At 34.4% G+C, this 18,603-nt stretch overlaps 1 protein-coding gene across 1 annotated transcript; it reads left to right on the top strand.

Moving 5' to 3' along the window:
- The first annotated feature begins 3,035 nt into the window (after positions 1 to 3,035).
- Dfd (homeotic protein deformed) lies at positions 3,036 to 12,835 on the top strand. The gene is made up of 2 exons (XM_076120210.1): positions 3,036 to 4,288; positions 11,411 to 12,835. Exons 1-2 carry the CDS (start codon positions 3,757 to 3,759, stop codon positions 12,049 to 12,051), a joined length of 1,173 nt encoding a protein of 390 aa, XP_075976325.1. The 5' UTR covers positions 3,036 to 3,756; the 3' UTR covers positions 12,052 to 12,835.
- The last annotated feature ends 5,768 nt before the right edge of the window (positions 12,836 to 18,603 follow it).

Genomic DNA, 18,603 nt, shown 5'->3' with positions numbered 1-18,603 from the left:
GAAACGCAACCCACCATTACAGAAAATTGGCCATACGATCCCCTCACAACACATGATTGGGAACAGGACTGCGAAATTTTAAATTGTGTTTTTTGCTTTCAACATTAATGATACTGTTTCGTCTAAGCATCCAAAAACATGAATAAATTGTGAGTACTAAATGTTTCCTAAACTTAAGGTATTTGTATCGTATTTGAATATTATAAATGAGCTTGTTGAAATCTTTATAAAATCCAGTTTAAATAAACTTCCTTTATACCGGCACTGTATCTAAAAGGCAAAACAAGAAACAAATAATACGATCAAAGTCGGCTAAATAGGTTTTTCTCCAGCTGAGAATGACGAAACGGGAACGTTGTATGTAACTTTGAGTGTATAAACGAATTTAAATACGTATGGTTAAGTTTTAGAGTCGTAAATGGCTTGTTGGGGGAGTTAGGAAGTCCAAAGTTTGATTAAGGGCCTGTCGTATTGTTCATTAAACTTGGATTAAGTTTGCGCTGGATAGAACGAGCTGGCAGGCAGTTAGCGTCACGAGAAAAAACACAACGGGAGTGAACAAGTTTGTCGAAGAAAGTTTGCGCCGATAAGGATGTCTTCATCGGGGACACTTATCTCCTTTACGTAAATAAATTAAATTTCAAACTTGGGACGTCAATCAAATTGTTATTGGGTATGATGTTATTATGAAGATATTTTTTGGAATGTTTTGTATATTTAGTAGTAAATTGGATCAATTATTTGCTAATTTAATTAAGGACGTTTAGGTTAGACCTGCCTCGATACAATAAGGGAAAATGATAACAAAATAAAATCACTTTGAAATATGAGTTGGGTATTTGAAAACTTCATGCCGATTAGTACTGATATACATATTATTATGTAGTAGGAGCTCTACTTAAAAACGATTTTTCATCGTAAGATGTTTTTTGTCGAATATTTTTTTATTGATTTTTTGGCAAATAGTGTAGGTATCCTTTTAGAGTATTAACAAATAAGTCCTTAAACAAAGTATAACTCAGGATTAGAGCAACACAGATAAGGTTTAAATTAGTAATGACAATTTTAAAATGGAAAGTTACACAAAATTTTATAGTCAATGTAAAAAGCATAGGTAAAATATTATTAACTTGCGTATAATGCAAAGATAGAACATGTAGAGATAATGCACATTATGTAGCTTAAATATTTTTTTCGTACGCTGATTATTTCATAGGGTGAGATGAAAGTTGGATACTCTTAACTGCAATCTACCAAAGTTTTACAATACATACCTGGGCAGAAATTACGTTTATTATATATTTAACAATAAGTCCAGCTGCAATACAAATATTAAAAATAAAATGTAAACTTTCAGTCTGAGCGGCACAGCCTTTCCACCACACAAAACAGAATCAGTATCAAAAAATCCGAACCAGATACACGTCTATTTATTGATCAAACATCCATTGATCGGGTGTTCCCACCTTTTGTGGTCGGTCGGGAGCTGGCATGACTCAGCAGAAACCTTCCGTGGTCTATTGTGATCATCTAATTCAATAAAATCACCATTTTTGTTTATTTGCTGGCCCGCGTCGGCTCCCTTGTCGGGTCTTAGTGTAGTATTAGAGGCTTAGACGCTATCATGGTGTATCGTGACTATGTGCTTTTGTTTTCTAGTTAAATGTCGTTTGATGTGATCGGATTTGTCTCGTGTCATTCGCTGTGTGGTTTATGATTATGTGTAATGTTTATCTTTGTTTGTATGCTAGTATTGGGATCTGCTAATAATCAGTAAAATATTGACACTTCTAAGTTTTTTGTAGGAATAAGCATTGAGTCTTATTTAAGCTTTTGCTTTAAATTTTTATGTTCTTGTGATTAAAGATAGAGATTACAGATACTTAGTTTGTAATAATAAAGACCTTTAATTATAGGTAGAATTATATATTAACAAATGTAAAAACATAAATATTAATCTAATAATATGTAGCTGTTTCACAAATTTATACTTAATATCTACTGTAAGTCTATTGTTGGTCTTGTATTATGTCTATAAAAGTGGTAATAAGTATTATCTCAATTTGTAGTAGTAAATCTACACCTCGAATATTTATGAAATGAATTTGTCATGACACCAAATCCCATAACAATAATTACATTCGTCTGTTGTATTACTAGTAATAATTAAGCTTTCAGACTAAACTGAATTTCGTAATACCTAAAGGTACAACAATTTCTAGTAGATTAGGACCTAGCTTATATTTTATGACATTGTAATTTGTGAACCAGTGAGGCGAACATTAAGATATTACTATCATAATCTACCTTCAGTTTTGACATAAAGAAAATTTATGATAAAATATTACACGAACATACCTATTCTCGTTATTTCACACGTAAGCTAGATGTAATACAAAAGCGTAAAATTTTACTAAATACCAAATCATTAATATTGCGTGAAGTATGGGTGACTGATACTAAAATGCAAATGACCGTATGATGGCCTTACACGGTTCGTATTAAAACTATTAATTTTTACCTAATTATATCTCACTCGACAGCCATTATAATAATGAACAGTATTATAATGAAAAATAAAGGAAATTGCATATTAAATATTTAAAACACGCCGTGTCGCTACGAACAGAGACCATGTTCGTTCTGTATTATTATTAAACAGCTTCTTAATCTCTTCTATACTAAAGTCCTGTATAAACTTTTTACTCATTTACTCTAATTCAAAAGTTTATTGAACAAAACGAGACAGATATACGAAACCGGCTCCGATGTCGACGAACGATTTATGGCTCTATTTCATTCGCACGCATTCGGTTATTTACAAGTGGAAGGGGGAAAGCCACGGTTGCAGCTTATTGCTTTCGTGCACCGCTACAATGCAATTTGAATCTTCCGCAGACTAGATACGGTTGAGAATGGATTGTATGGTTGAGGGCAAGAAGCAAGAAGAACAGCTCCGCCTTAAAAATGGAAGGTGGTATGTAAAAATTGATGAACATGTATAGGAGTCCTTAAAGTGACAGAGTGTGCTGGCGTGTTGGGCAGTGTATATTGTCTCAAAATGTTGCAGGACAGCGCGCCTCCAGCACCATTGTTTATTATCAAAAAGTGATAAATCAAATGACTTTGCAATAATGCTGTTATAAAACTTTGGCGTTTATGAAACAGTGAATCGAACTGAATGTTTGTGATAGTGTTCAGTGGGACTAAGCTTTTGAGTGAAGATAGTGCTTTTATGTGATAATCATAACAACACAAGATAAAGAACAGAACGTGCCGAGAAGGTTTGTGGACATTGAACGGATTAAATCGGTAACAAACTTTGGACTACTGCAAAGAATAGAACAATATAATTTACACAGACATTTTATATTAATCCTTTTGTAAATTCTGCAAGTGTTAGTTCTCGAATTTATCCGATACAACTGAGCAGATGCATATATTCTTAAATTGTAACTGTGATTTGTATAAAGACTTATCTTGTGTGTATCCAATTCAAAAGTGTATGAGAGAATAATCTTAAAAATTAATCCATTTACTCAGAGCTTGCCGTATTACTCACTCAAATGCTGTACAGTACTGTAATTTGATTCTGATGTTATTATATTCAGTGCTATACATGTTATGATTATTGTCACATAGAGCAAAGGACATAATACATAGAAGAATACCATAAAAATGTGGTCAAATTGAATGGCGGCCATATTAACAGGCGTGTTGTGTGCGAGGTGATGCGCGGAGAGAACCACGCCCACCATGAGCTCATTCCTCACGAACGGCGGGTATCAACCGCAGCCGGATCCCAAGTTCCCGCCCTCCGAGGAATACAGCCAGGCAGACTACATACCACCGGGAGAATACTACCAGCATCAACACTTGCAGTACGGTTACCAGCATCAGTATGCTCCTGTGCAGATTGGGACAGGTTATGGGTATGGAGGGTACTACCATCCTTTGCCGCAGCATCCTCCGGTTGCTCCACCGCCGCGACCGCCAGAGCCTTCACACCCATCCGATGCGGATCATGGTTACCCCCCACATAACGCTGAAAGTGCTCCAGGGTTGGCAGAGCTTGGTCTGAGGTTAGAAAGACATATTGAAGAAGCAGCTCCGGCTGGAAGGAAGCTCCATGCATTGGGTCGCGAAGGTTCCCCAGGGTCTGAAATGGATGATGAGAGGCTACTCCTGGACAGTCCGCCTGTTGAAGACGATGACTCTTCTATATGTTCTGATAATACTGACAGGGTTATTTATCCGTGGATGAAGAAGATCCATGTCGCTGGCGCATGTAAGTATGCTCTATTATACAAACGTTACTAGTACAATTTTTCATTTTGTCCTAATAAACACATACCTATATGAACATCACATTAGTATTCAAATATAGAAACCCATATAGACTAAAATTCCATATAGTAGGTACTCTTCTGTACTACATTGAAGTTTTGAAAAAGTACAATGCTAATAAAAATGTATCTCTCTAAGAAACACTTTTAAGTCCTCGAAGTCTTTAAAGAGCTTGTAAGCGGCCCCGCAAGTTCTAATTCAATTCTAAGGCACTTAAGACAGGTATATACTTAAATTATATAAAGGAAGCCACATTCCAGTTTTATAGGTTCCGTTTGATAGTAAAATTCAGCTAAGAAGTCTGCGTTGCAATTTTTAGAAATTTCAGTTACTCTCGCGGCTAACTTAGATAGAGTCAGTCTGTCAATCAATCAGTACAAATTATATTGCATTAAAGCAAACCGCAACGCCAGCACAAAAAAGAAAAAAGTATCAACCTACTTTTTTCTCCGCAATGTTTTTACACACAACACGTGTATTTAAAAATAAATGCATCAGTAGAAACATGCTAAAGAAAAACATATTTGAGAAATACACAAATATTTTAAAATAGAACGGGTGTAACGCTGTCAAAGCGATGATATGTAATGCCAATTATCACATTTCGGTATGAAATTACTGAGCATTGCGTGTCAAGTATTTTTACTGGGATGTATCAACGCATTTCTTCATGATTTGATTATTAAAATAATGGCGATTGCCTTCACCTTTGCGGAGGTATTTTTGTTTGATGCAATTTCTAATTAACCAAATGATTAGGCGGTTTGAGGTTTAAGTTTTAATTCGCATGTAGCGATTGTTATAGGCTGTAGAATATTGAGTTGTGTAATAAACTATTATATACTTTGTACATAAAACAAGAGGATAAAGAAAAGCCATACTAAGCTTAGGTAATGAAAGACAAATTTAATATTCATACCTCTTTACTCAACTTAACTTTGTAATGTCGAATTTAAACAATCAAGAATTAATTGACAGTTTTTTTTTAATGTAAATAAAATACTAAGGTTTAAGTCCAATTAATTGAAGATAAAGAAATTCAACTGTTTGTTATGACACAAACAACATAAAAACACTTTAAAAACCATAAGAAGATTATCATAGAATAGACAATCGCATCTTCGGCAACACAAGGAAGAAAGCAAAACAAGAAAAAAAACTCAAAAGCCTTACTTAAAAGATCCGCAAACAGATAAAAAAACGGTTACAATACTCCCAAATCAAAACTCCAACCCGCCTAATGACATACAAATGAATATAAAAGTACATAATTCTCCAAGATAAATTCGAAGACATTAATATTAGCCCATTGTATAACCTCAAATGTGAAGTATTCTTAAACATTTTAAATGTTCGCGGCACGTTACATAAAAGAAATTAACAAATCACCACCGATTAATAACTTTTCGAATTGTGCCGAATGTTTACGAATGTTGACGAACACTCGTCGTCGAGTGCGTCCTTTCTGTTTTGACATTTTACTAATGCGATGTCATTATAAAGGTCCTAAGACGCCAGGACCTTTTGTGCTAGTACAATGGACCAAACACTCATGTTAATGAGACTCGTTTATTTTTATAGCTTTTAAATAGCTGTTTGTGGTTGCACATTTGCCGTAAAGATTATTGATTTCTAGGCTTTTTTGAGATATTTTCTTGTCATGTTTTGGTATTCATGAGATTCTCCTTTTGTATTTTTTTAAAATGTTGACTCCTATTTTTTATGCTTTTCATTTTAAATATAAAATGCTCACTAGATATTATGTAGTGAGTATCAGTCTTAGCCAGTTATTGAGTTACTGATTTTTCTTTTTTTATGAATCCTTTATTCTTACTTTACAAAAAAACTGGACTTTTCTATGGTATTCTAAGGTATTCAAATATTAACTTTCCTTTAAGACGTTTGTAGCTCTAGGATTTGTCCTAAAATTTAATAAAAGGTTGTGGCTATTTTAAACATCAGTCTATTTAAAGCAACTCTGCTATAGATTTATAACAATTCAATTCATCTTCATATTATGATGCTAAGAATAGTTGCATCTATCAATTGAACACAATATTCCGAGTCTATTACTAGCTTTTCAAACGATTCATACATTCTTACTAAGAAATACCTGCAAGATACGAAAAGAAATACTAAATCTATTATCAATACATTCTCGGATGGTGAAAGGTAAATTAAATTATGTTTTTATATAATTCCTAATAAAAAACGATTGAAGAGCTTTAAATTATTTATTTCTTGTTCTAGAAAGTAGATATTACTGTAAATGAATTCTTACGAATTCATGTTTAAAAGCATCTTCGTTCATTAGTCATAGTTTCACTCAAATAATTGTGGCTAGGCTTTTAAAAATATGAGGTATTTTGTTGAAAATGAATAACTTCTTTGCTTCATGAAAAAAGCTCATAGCATACCATATCGCAAAAATTTGGTTCAGTAGATTAGATATCCTTCTTATTGTTTTTGGTAGACAACATTGGTAATAACAATGAACATTGGCAGTAAGTGTAACTTATGAATCTTGTAGCTATTGCAAATTTTGGCTCATGTTTCCGACAAACAGTAGTTATTAAATGCAGCCGCTAAAAATCTTACCCATGTCACAAATCACCCATGTAATAATGTAAATTGTCTGTATCTTTTATCTTTACAACATGGTTTAAAGTTGAAGTGCTCACTTTCTTTCGTCGGATAACTTTATTCGAAGAATAATTTTGTCATACTCTTGAACAAAGTAGTTTTAATTTCAGTAGACACGATTTTAAAATTCTCCAAAGAACTCTAGTAATACTGAATTAAAATTATAACTATAAAATCTACCTATTTGCTGAAATTCATATAGAATTCAATAGTAACTTTAAATAAAATGACATACAGCAAATTCAAATGATCATGACTAACAAACACTGCAATTCATCTAACAACCACACCTAATAATGTAATCTACTTGATGAGTACAATTACATATAAATACGATTTATTCGTTACCTACATAATGAGCAACAATGTAATAAAGTGTCATAATCAGTGGCGACCTCTAGCAATTGTCTCAGGAATCTGCCGTCGACACGTTTTTCATACGATGAATGTAAATTATGGATATTGTATTCGTAAAGCAAAAAGTCTTTGGAATTTATTGCCGGTGCATGCGGGTTCCGTCAGACTTATCGGGTGTTTTTATTTGTCATTTTTCCGAGAATATTTTACTTTTACACTGGCTCTACATTGCCAACGACCATAATTGGGCTGAAACTAGGTTTTCAATTGGTAAAGAGTAAACTTTATTTTGCGTTTAGATTGGAAACAAACCGTCTACTTATTATAGATCCTTTTTCATTTACCCTTCATAATCGATAGGTACTTGATTGGTACATAATTTACCAGGCCTATTCCTACTGTTCCGAAGGCTCGAAGAGGCACGTAAACCATCAACTACTCTTACTCAATAAATTTTTCCCACTCTGTGCAATTTGCTGTGGTGCGTCATTTAAACACATTGAAAAATGCAGTTCAATTAAAAATATACAAATTGCAGTCAATGTTTTCCAACCGTTATAACTGGTCTCTAAAGATAAAACCGCGTTAAATCCACCGAGCCCAAGGTTAGTTAGCATACAAAAGTGAAATCCTTCATAATCAAAACGACAAACATCAAAGGAATCCACATCCATTGTGGCGACCATTAATGAACCGGTCGAATTGATTGATCGCCAAAGAAATTGCTAGTATCACATTCGCGCCAACTTTATACCGAATTTAAAAAAGTCTGTTGGCTTATCGACACCTGTCATTGGGCTAACATTTTTCACTGGTACACAATAGTGGGACAAAGAGGCTTTAGATCCATCGTAAGTTTGACGTAATGAGGCGGGACCACCTCGTGGCTTCGATAGCGCATGCGTCGCGAGATCGACTGGAGATTAACAGATGGACCACACGTTGGTCGCAGGTAGCTCGTAATTCAATTGAGATTGTCATCGTCGTGATGACGTGATAGTGGCTAACGAAGCGAAGATCGAACGGCCGGTAGCCGTAACGGGCCAGTTCTGCGGCTCGTTAAAATAATGAGTTGTTTGAGTTTTATGTTTGATGGTGACGTAGCTTTTTACAGCGTATTATGAACTGCTTCTTATATCAATGAGTTGTAATGATCTTTAATGTGCTGTGAATTAGGGTGTTTGATGTTCGGTTCAACACAAAGACGCTATAGTAACCACAGGGAACTCGTTTTATAAGAGCTTTCAAACGATGAATTGATTTGATGCAGGTCTTCATGAATCAGTTTTTCTGAAAACTTGTGCAAAAACTTCAACTTTATACCTATGATTCATATATATATATATATATTTTGGAAGGTAATAAGTACATATATGTAGTACCGTGCCGTTTGTCTGCAAAAAGTTGAAAAGATTTTCGCTTCAAGCCACTTAAAGCCTTCCAACTTGTAAGTGTTTCTTGCTTCGAACAAAAAACTGTTCACTAATAGTTTCTTCAAGCAATCAGTCAACAAAGTCATAGCAGTCATAGTTTGTCGCTTCGGACGTTTGTATAATTCGTAGGTAATTGATTATGCCTTCACGAAGAGATATAACTCAGTAGCTATTGTTTTATTGATGCTCGTTGGCTAAAGGTCATAACGTACTTTATTCTTCGTTATCTTTCTGAAGATTTGATGGGAAATGCGTTGTATTATGAGAAGTTATGTTTTTCTTTGTGTACAAGCGTTCGATGGCATATTTGATGTAGAGTGCTCAATGGCTCAACTATGAATTTTTTTTAAAAATGATTTAAAATTATTTCAAAGGGCTTTCATTAATTTTTCAAACATCACGCTCATCTTTAAATTCGATATAAAAATTGCTCAAAGCGATTTGATCATCAAACCGGGAATATCGTAATCTTGACTTACATAAACTTTCTTTGGATTACCAACGCAGATACGAAATACGTCGCAAAAAAACAGGAAATTATCTAACTAGTACATAAAACACAACCTATAACATACATAGTTTCCTATATACGAGTACATAACAACAATTGGCACCCTCCTCAGACTTATTTTCCTTATCCCAAGAAGCCAACATACCTACGAACTATATGTCCATATTTACTCGCCGGTCCCTAGACCCAGATCAATGTGGCGTTGTCAGTGGTCAGCGGGAATCTCAGCGAGTACCCGAGACGACCGCACATACCACAAACGCGGAGATTCAAAGAAATACCACTACGGACCCCACAGAAATCTCTCCATCCCTTTCTTACTTATACCTTTGTACATATCAAAGGTTCTCGATCCCGCTCTGGATTATCTTTTTGTTTTATCGATAGTAATATGGATGAGGAAGTACGATTGTAAGCTTGTTGATGGCGGATCGATTTCAATGTATCTGTTCGTGAAGGGTTCAAAGCACTTGTGTAACAAGATTTTTTATTTGATTGACTCGATATATATACGTGTGTGTCACGTTTTTATATACAGTATATTTTGTAGGGGTTTAACAAACGACTTGATATTGTAAGAAAAACGGTTTGTTATTCGTACAGCCAATATTTAGAGACTGTCAAATCAAATAAGTGTACAACCTTATTATTTTTTTTCTTAATTTATTTTTACTGTAATCATTTTATTCGTCTTTATTGATAGTTGTTACAATTTTATTCACAGTAACACAAGTCAATAATATAAATAATACCCGTAAAAATTAAAAAATGCGGACAAATTTCAAATTTTTATAACAAAATCGTATAACAAAGACGTCAACGCGTCCTAAGGCTCGAACTTTGAGTACAAAGGCAATTTCCTTCGAAGGAAATTACAAAATTACTAGGACTTCGCCGACAATAGACCATTCTGTCGAGACTATTAGCTCTATTCGCTATTGAACGCTCAAATAACTTCAAAGGGATAATACTACACTTTTTATTTAGGTTTCTGAACCTAGATTTTTGATTTAGAATAAATTAAAGTGTAACCTAGAAACTTTAGACACGGCAGCTCTATAGAATTTGTTGATTACAGGTTATAGAGAAACCTGATTTATGATGGTGCCGACGACTATAAAGGCAGGGTAATATAATTCGTTTCGATATTTGGCAATGGATGTGTTGAACAAATAAAACATAATTCTTGTAAGCCTGAATTATGTACAAAGTTAGACAAAAGACGTTGAATACAAAAAAGAATTAAAGAAACTAATACCGTAGACGGATATAAAAATTCAAAATACTTACATACATACATAATATCACGCTTTTTTCCCACAGGGGTAGGCTGTGCCAAGGAACGCCATTTGATACAATCCTTACAAACTTATTTTGCCTTACTCACATAAATATGTACATCTTGTTATGCGGGACCGCCGATTACGACTACTACTGTCACAGTATTCGATATTAATCTATAAATATTTACTGCTTGATATAAATTGAAAATATGATTAATATGATAAACTTGTCAATAAAAATTAAACTGTCAATCTAGTAGAACCATGGTCAGTCAAATAAGTTCAACATACGGATATAAGCTACTTCCTTATAAGTGACCCGAGTATATAAATGCAAAATATTGGACCATACTAGGTGTAAACCGTATCAGTTTCTACATTGTCTGAACAACTAATTTACTAGGCACAATTAATCACAACAAAAAAGGAAGCTCAGGCGCATGCATGTGTAATTATTATGCACATTAATTAACAACGGGGAACAGTACATAAATTATTGAGTACGACGGCACGCAACGCTTGTAACGCTACCGATGTTGGTACGACGCCTATTATTTATATTTTGATGGTGTATACAGTTTAATTAGAACTAGTTGGGTTATAATTATGTAGTGTTTTATCGCTAAGTTTTATGCAAAGTATTAAAATGATTGAAAGATATGTAACATGCATATGGGAGATTATTTTTCTGTTAATCTGCGGAACGAAAAATATTATCATTGTTTTGAGAATAACATGACTTTACTCATAAATACAAAAAAAATTAAACATAATTTACTCATACTTAGCAGTAGCCGATATGAAGCCTTTGTTTTAATTTATATTTTTCTTTGCAGCTAATGGCTCATTTCAACCTGGAATGGAACCGAAGCGTCAACGCACAGCCTACACAAGACACCAAATACTAGAACTGGAGAAAGAATTCCACTACAACAGATACCTAACGAGAAGAAGAAGAATAGAGATAGCACATACTCTAGTCTTATCAGAGAGGCAGATCAAAATCTGGTTTCAGAACAGACGGATGAAGTGGAAGAAGGACAACAAGCTCCCGAACACCAAAAACGTTAGAAGAAAAACCAATCCAGCTGGCGTGACCACAACCACGGCTAAGGGATCCACACCAAAGAGTAGATCGAATAAGAACACAAATAACAATGATAAGAAGAAATCGAACAACAACGGGCGACCGGACAGTATAGAAAATGTTACGGACAATATTATGAACGATTTGCACTGTGTTGGGGCACAGCAGAATTTGTCGCATGATCCTGCGATTAGTCCGATGTCTCATCACGGGCAGATGAATCCAGGGCATCCGATGACGCCACATCACTTGCACATGATGGGTATGCACGCGGGCATGGATCCAGCGATGCTCGCCAACCTCTCGACTCACGGTTCCCCCGTCGGGTGCGGCACAGGCATCCCCAACCAACCAGTCATCAAATCAGACTACGGTCTAACCGCCTTATAATCTTTAGATGTGTAAAGAAGAAAACTATATTTTTCATTATCGAACTGTAATTCTTACCATTCCTTTGTGTCTAAGGTGTAATAAAGTGATTAAATTAATTTAAGATTTAATTTTAAGTTGTGTAAGTATTCTAGAGTAACAGTCATAATCGGATGTTTGGATAGTTAGGTGGAAAACTTTACAATGTCAAAAGTGTGATTATTATTATTTTAGGGTAGGTTAACATCTTCTGAGTGTTGGACTTGTACATTTTATTTTAAGTCATTGTCAGTAGTAATTTTATTTATGTTTTGATTAACTGTTCTATGTACTGCAATCAAAAGTTTACTTATCACTTTGACTTGAGTTGCTTTCTCTAGTTTCCTAGTTACCGTTTTATGAACTGTGTTTCTCATTGTTGAGACATCTACCAATCTGTTTAATTATACACAAATCTTTGAAGGTGTCAGTTATAAAGCTTTTGTACCTTTTCCAGGAATTTGCTTATGATCTCATGTTAAAATATTTTTATCGAATTTTTATGTAATTGTGTTTGCCTCTGTGTGAATTTACTATAATAGAATAATTGCTAAATGTATCGTTCCTAAAATACACAAAGATGCAGATGGGTAGATGTTTGTATGTATGAATAAAATAATCATGTATGATACAAGTGTCGTTCATAAGCAAGACTTATGTGATGTAGACAATGACTTAGGCTTAGGTACAAATGTGGATTTAATTTTAAAGGAAAATTGTTTTGTAACTGAAATAGGAGAAATGTGAATACAAAACCAATAAATATAGTAATGATATGAAAAAAGTACTTTTATTTATTTACACTCCTACAAAAATGCAAACATCTATATTTGAAAACCGAGAAGGTAAGAAAAGCAAAATCTATTTCTACAATACGGTATAATTTATGACCTAAGATGTTATGTTAGCCAAAAAAAGACAAGCGGCTACAATGAAGCTAGTTTCAATGATAACTAAACAATACACAAGAAAACAGTTAACTCAAAATCAATACACACCCAGACATCTCATTAAGCCACCCAATTCACATTCACCAAAATCGCATCGGAGCATATCGTCGCATCGCTTCAATGATCGCCTACGCACCGATCATTCGTACGCCATCGATATCATAACCTTGTGACATTCGTATCGAACGAAATGAAAGCAAAAATCGTAATGTATTCGTTGTACGTGAAGTCATTAATCAACGTCGCCGGCTCATTGTGTGGCCAGCACGCAACATCTCCTACGCCGACGAGAACAGTTTTATCACAACACTGATATACAATTGTGTGGTTATGTTCAGTCTTAATGTTAGCTCGAGTGAATATTAGCGCTTTAACTTGATAATTGAAAATGGTACGAATAAAAAATGAACGAATTTACACCAAATGTATTAGAATGTAGAGCTAGGTTTTGGAGGTCCGATAGACAGTTGCTCAATGTAAAATACTGGTATTTAACTGCATCCGGTGAGATCAGAAGCCGACTCCAACATATTGGCAAAATGCTAGGCTGATTGTAGAATATAGAACTAGAAGAAATAAACGATGTTAAATATAAGTGTCGAAGAGTCTAAAATTAGATACAGTAGTTAGCCGACGGCACATTAGACTTGAAACAAAAAACTTCAATGATCTAAATTGCAATGAGTTTAATTAAAGTTATTAGCTTCGATACGTAGTAATTCAAATGGTTTGATTGCGTGCACTAATTGTTTATAGATTACTAGTCTGAGTGCGATTAGAAGATTGAAATTGAATATTACGAACATTTAAGTATGATAGAACCATTTTCGAAGTAAAGCAAGGAACGTTTCAACAATTACGGCAAAAGATTTTTTGCTCGGGACTCTGCAAAAAGTTGGCAAAAACTCACAAATTATCCGAAACATTTTCTTATACTTTTGAGAATATTTACAATAACCCTTTTTTGCACGGCGCGTTAAAGAGTTATAATTTTTGCGATGACTAGACAAAGGTTGTTATTGTTTGTAAGATTTGTATGCAAATAACAAGATTACGCTACCGTACCGGTTGAAGGATTTATTGTACTTTGCCGCTTGTAAAATGTTTAGTGTTTTCTTATCCCTTGAGGCTCTTTTGTCAGATGTATCGGTACGGTAGCCGACTTACAGTTATGTTATTGTTTTGGATTCTTGTGTTTTGCTTGTCATCTGTTATATCAGAAATAACTGAAACACAGGAAACAGTTATGCTAGTACCTCAGACATAGCGCGCTATTTATATTATGCTATGTTCAAATGTGAAACGAAAAAATGAATACATAAAAAAGTCAGTTTTAATTTTTTATTCAACTTGATCATACCTAAATATTTTCAATTAAGGATAAATTTATGTAAAAAAACAAAGAATTCCAGCTGAAGTTTAAATTTTTTGTCCTTATTGTGCTATTTTTAATATCCTAAATGGTATTGTACCGTATATTTTTACTCCTTTGACGGCAGCCGGTATTCACTACCAATCCACTCAACAAAACGTTTTCCTAAATAACTTGTTCCAAAAACTAAAAGCTACCGTTCCTCAGGGACGGAGGCATTATTTTGCCAACCTTCTAACATTTGGAAACAAAGGGCGGTGAAGTAAAAGGTCTTAGCTGTTCGGCAGGTGAGGTGGTCTCAAGGGACTGGTTGTAGGAAGTGGAGTAAAAGTGCCGCCGAGACATGACTTGCTGGACTGAGAAGGAAGAATTTGGTGATAATGTTTGTGGAGATGTAGGTGAATTTTGCATTGGTAATAATTTTACTGTGAGTAAAGCGAATGTAGATATTAAAACGTAAACAGACTTAACTTGAAAGATTAACAGAAATATACGGTTCTTACTAATAATATGAAAAAAAAATTGAGTTACATACATAGAACTATCATACGATTTGTCCCTAGAATGTTTTTGTTCAGGTCCTTCAGGCATTTATTACTATACTCATAATTACGTAGTAGGTATGTAACTGCACCCGATGGAGTATCAAAACTTTATAAATTCGCAATATACACGAGATAACTTTAGGACTAAACATTCTCACAGGAATATTTGCAGTTCGTCTTTATATCTCAGCCTTTTGCAGCGTGGAATGACTTGCTGAACTGAATGATGCATCAAAAGACAGGTAAACTTGGCTAAATATTTCTTACCTGAATTGGTGATACAAACTTGTAAAGTTATTTTTGCATTGGTTCAGACAAAATATAATTCGGAAAAATATTTGTTTAACAAATTAATTGCCAACCAACAAGGTTTTCATGGTAAGTATCTTTAAATGTTACAATATGAATTTGACATTTCCGCTGTCGTCTCTCATGGAAATATTGAAAGAGGCATGTAATAAAAAAATACTTATATACTTTACAGAGCTTTAAATTTTATGAGAATGGCATTTAGGATACCAACAAAATTAGTACCAGACTGTAATTCACAGTCATAGAATTCGCAAAAGCAAGTTTTTAAAAGGTCAAAGTACATTACATAGAGAACACCTTGGTTACAATTAACTTGTAAGTTAAAACCGTGAACACAGATCTATTGATAACACTATAATTACAATTCACGTACGAACAATAGCAGGTTTAATAGAAGCAGAACTTGTTAGATGTATTTCATGTAACGATAGCAAGTTTGACGTCGAGTGAACTCAAAGGGCTGAAATTTCAACTGTACGACACGACGCGACAAATTTCAATACATCGTCTTATGTTGGGGCGCTCCTTGGATGAATATGGCGGATGGATAGCTAGATGTGGTGTAAGTATAAGCAGCAGCGGTTTTTGAGAAATATTATGTAGAGTACACTCTACAGAACTTTCTGTCCGATATTATGCGGTAAGTGAGCTCGTTGTGTTAGCAGTTAGTGGCGAGTAACTGCATACATTGAATGGTTTTTTAAAACGATTTGGAAATGAATATTTTGTTCCCGCAACACAAGATTCATTTTGGTTGTACAAAGATCCAAATTTTAATCACACAAGACACAATTATTCCTGTAGCAGTGTAATACTGCACACTTAACAATTGTATGTGTAACGCTGTGCTTATGCCACATAAAAGCTTCATCGTGGATCACGTACAAAATCTATCTCCGCTAGAAAACCCAATAAAGATATTTTCGATTCAATATAATATTTTACCCGCTTCAGCTTATACTTTAAAATGTTGTACATCATAGTCGGTATAGGGTGGCTCAAGTCGTCTGCTGTATGTAATCCATACTCGAGTCGATTTGAGAGCTGCAGAAATGTACGTGAGAAGCCGACACATGTGGGGAGGTGCTTAGACCCTACCGCTTGTGAAGTACTATGATATTCATTTATTTTAGTGGTGTTTGTTTTTACAGGGACGTTATTGGATACCGAAGTCGTCATAAGGTAAGTGAAGACAAAGTAAATTGATATTTTGAAACAAAATACGACTTGAACTTAAGCGTTGTTTTTTTTTAACATACATAACAACAGTGAAGTGAATCCTGTCGAAACGAAACTAACTAACGAAACTTTCAAGTTTTCTGGGTGCTTCTGTAATAATTGTTATATCTATGCAATCATTATTATTTGTAATCAGCAAGCTTATTAATGACATAAACTACTTAGATGTTTTGAAACATTACACTCAATAATTAACTACTAACTCATAACAACTATAATATTTTTCTTCCACAATCAAATACCCATGTAAACGCCAAAATACTTTAAAAAAACGTACAAGGACTTTCATCAAAAACATTCAAAATAAATCAATCGCTTCAAGCGTCTCAAGACACGATTGAGCATTACATACAAGTAACACATAGCAATATATCACAGTACACATATCTCGGTAGTCAGTCGGCCAAGCTTTTATGCCCTTCTGTGGGGCGACGGCTTATGTGTGTGCGTGCGAGTGTGTGCGTTGATTTCCCGACCGACGACGCCGCGCCCGCCCGATACTGTTCCATACTGTACGGTTAGCATGAAAATGAGGCATACCTACGTTACTTTTATTTTTTTAGAATATTACAGCTTGGGCAAAGTTGTTAAAATTTGGTTGATACCTAGTAAGTGCATCCAGTGATAGGTGAGTATTATTAAGAATAAATCTACAGAGAGACTTTGTGTAATATTTTAGTAGCTAAAATGTTTCTTATATTTTTTAAAGAGGACTGTTGATAGTTAGATACTTAGCTTCAATGACACGGAGTTAATTTTTTTGGAGTTAAGACAGTGTAATTTTTCATGATTAGTAATTATCTATAAATAGACGTCGTGATGTCTATTTTCAAAATATAATTAATTTATGTCTTACATTGTAGCCTGACATTGACGTCATAGAAATATGTATGAGCAAACAAAAGTAATTGTATTTTTAGTTAGTTAATGAGACTTGCATGTGAACTTAACTTTTTTACATAATAAGCAAAAAATATACTTAACTATAAATACCAAAACTAACAGAAATAAATATAATCATCAAAATATTACTTCGTATTTTTTTCCTACAGTACCCAGCTGTCAGCCGTTCGTTCGGAGGGCACTCACACTAATAACATAACGTAACATTGACACACGCACACATACACACAACAGGGGTGCGCCAGGGAGGCATGGTGGGGACTGTATTAAGTTCCTTTCTTTTCACTAAAATAATTTTAGGGGATGGTTTTAGTTCGATATTTTTTTACTAAGGGTCCCCAACATTTTGAGAAATGGCCGCCGATTGGGGTGCATTTACTAGTGGTTGAGACGTTTGCAACTGTGATAGATATTTCACGCACATTTCGCCTCTTGTATTGATACTTGTATCTGTATATAAAATCGTTGAACTGTTTCCAGATAGCTTTCAAGATGTTCGTTGAATAAAAATGAGTTTCGCTTATCTTTTATTTTATTAAGAGGGCTTCTCTTTTTATTTATTTTTTGATCATTAATATTAATTGGACTTCTAGCTTCGGACACTAGCTTGTCCCACAAGAAAAAACTGGGATTTGCTCTGGAAAAATGTAACATAACTGTGTCTTACTTAATTGCATTCTAAGCTATTCTATCTGGTTTTCACACAAAACGTAGATGGCAAAAACTAAACACCTTTCCGCCGAACCCAAAAAAATATGTAAAATTCGAACAGCTGAACCGAATTCTAAAAAATTAATACGAAGATAAAAGGTATTCAAGGATAGCATCTCAGGCCTTTGCTGAAATATTTTTAATCAAACTGGTTACCTGTGCCGCGGGCTCGGCGGGAACCAACCGACCTGTCAATCTTTCAAACCATAGATTAAAAACATCATCTTTACTTTTTTTAGCATTAAGAGGATCAAGGAATTATGAAAAAAACTGAGGTGTATGATTATAAGGCGTTAGATAAAGTTTTGACGAAGGTCGGTGGGAATGGGCTTATGTATTTTGTATGTATATCGCAGGTAATAAAACCTTATTTAGTTTTGGGATTAAACATGTGATTTCTTTGAATACGAAGTGTATAGAAATACTTTTGAATCCATTTGTACATATTCAACTTTAACTCCACGAAACGTATTTTGTCATAAGGATGCCTGAGTGAAACTTT

The sequence above is a fragment of the Anticarsia gemmatalis genome, chromosome 11, assembly GCF_050436995.1.
Source record: "Anticarsia gemmatalis isolate Benzon Research Colony breed Stoneville strain chromosome 11, ilAntGemm2 primary, whole genome shotgun sequence".
NCBI lineage: Eukaryota > Metazoa > Arthropoda > Insecta > Lepidoptera > Erebidae > Anticarsia > Anticarsia gemmatalis.
The sequence above is the reverse complement of the archived record's forward strand: the minus strand, read 5'-3'. Positions and strand labels throughout refer to the sequence as shown.

Excerpts from the sequence above, each read along its gene's own strand:
- Dfd (XM_076120210.1), top strand. The coding sequence starts at position 3,757 with ATGAGCTCATTCCTCACGAACGGCGGGTATCAACCGCAGCCGGATCCC. Across the intron at positions 4,289-11,410 it reads GATCCATGTCGCTGGCGCAT|CTAATGGCTCATTTCAACCT; the intron begins GTAAGTATGCTC and ends TTTTCTTTGCAG.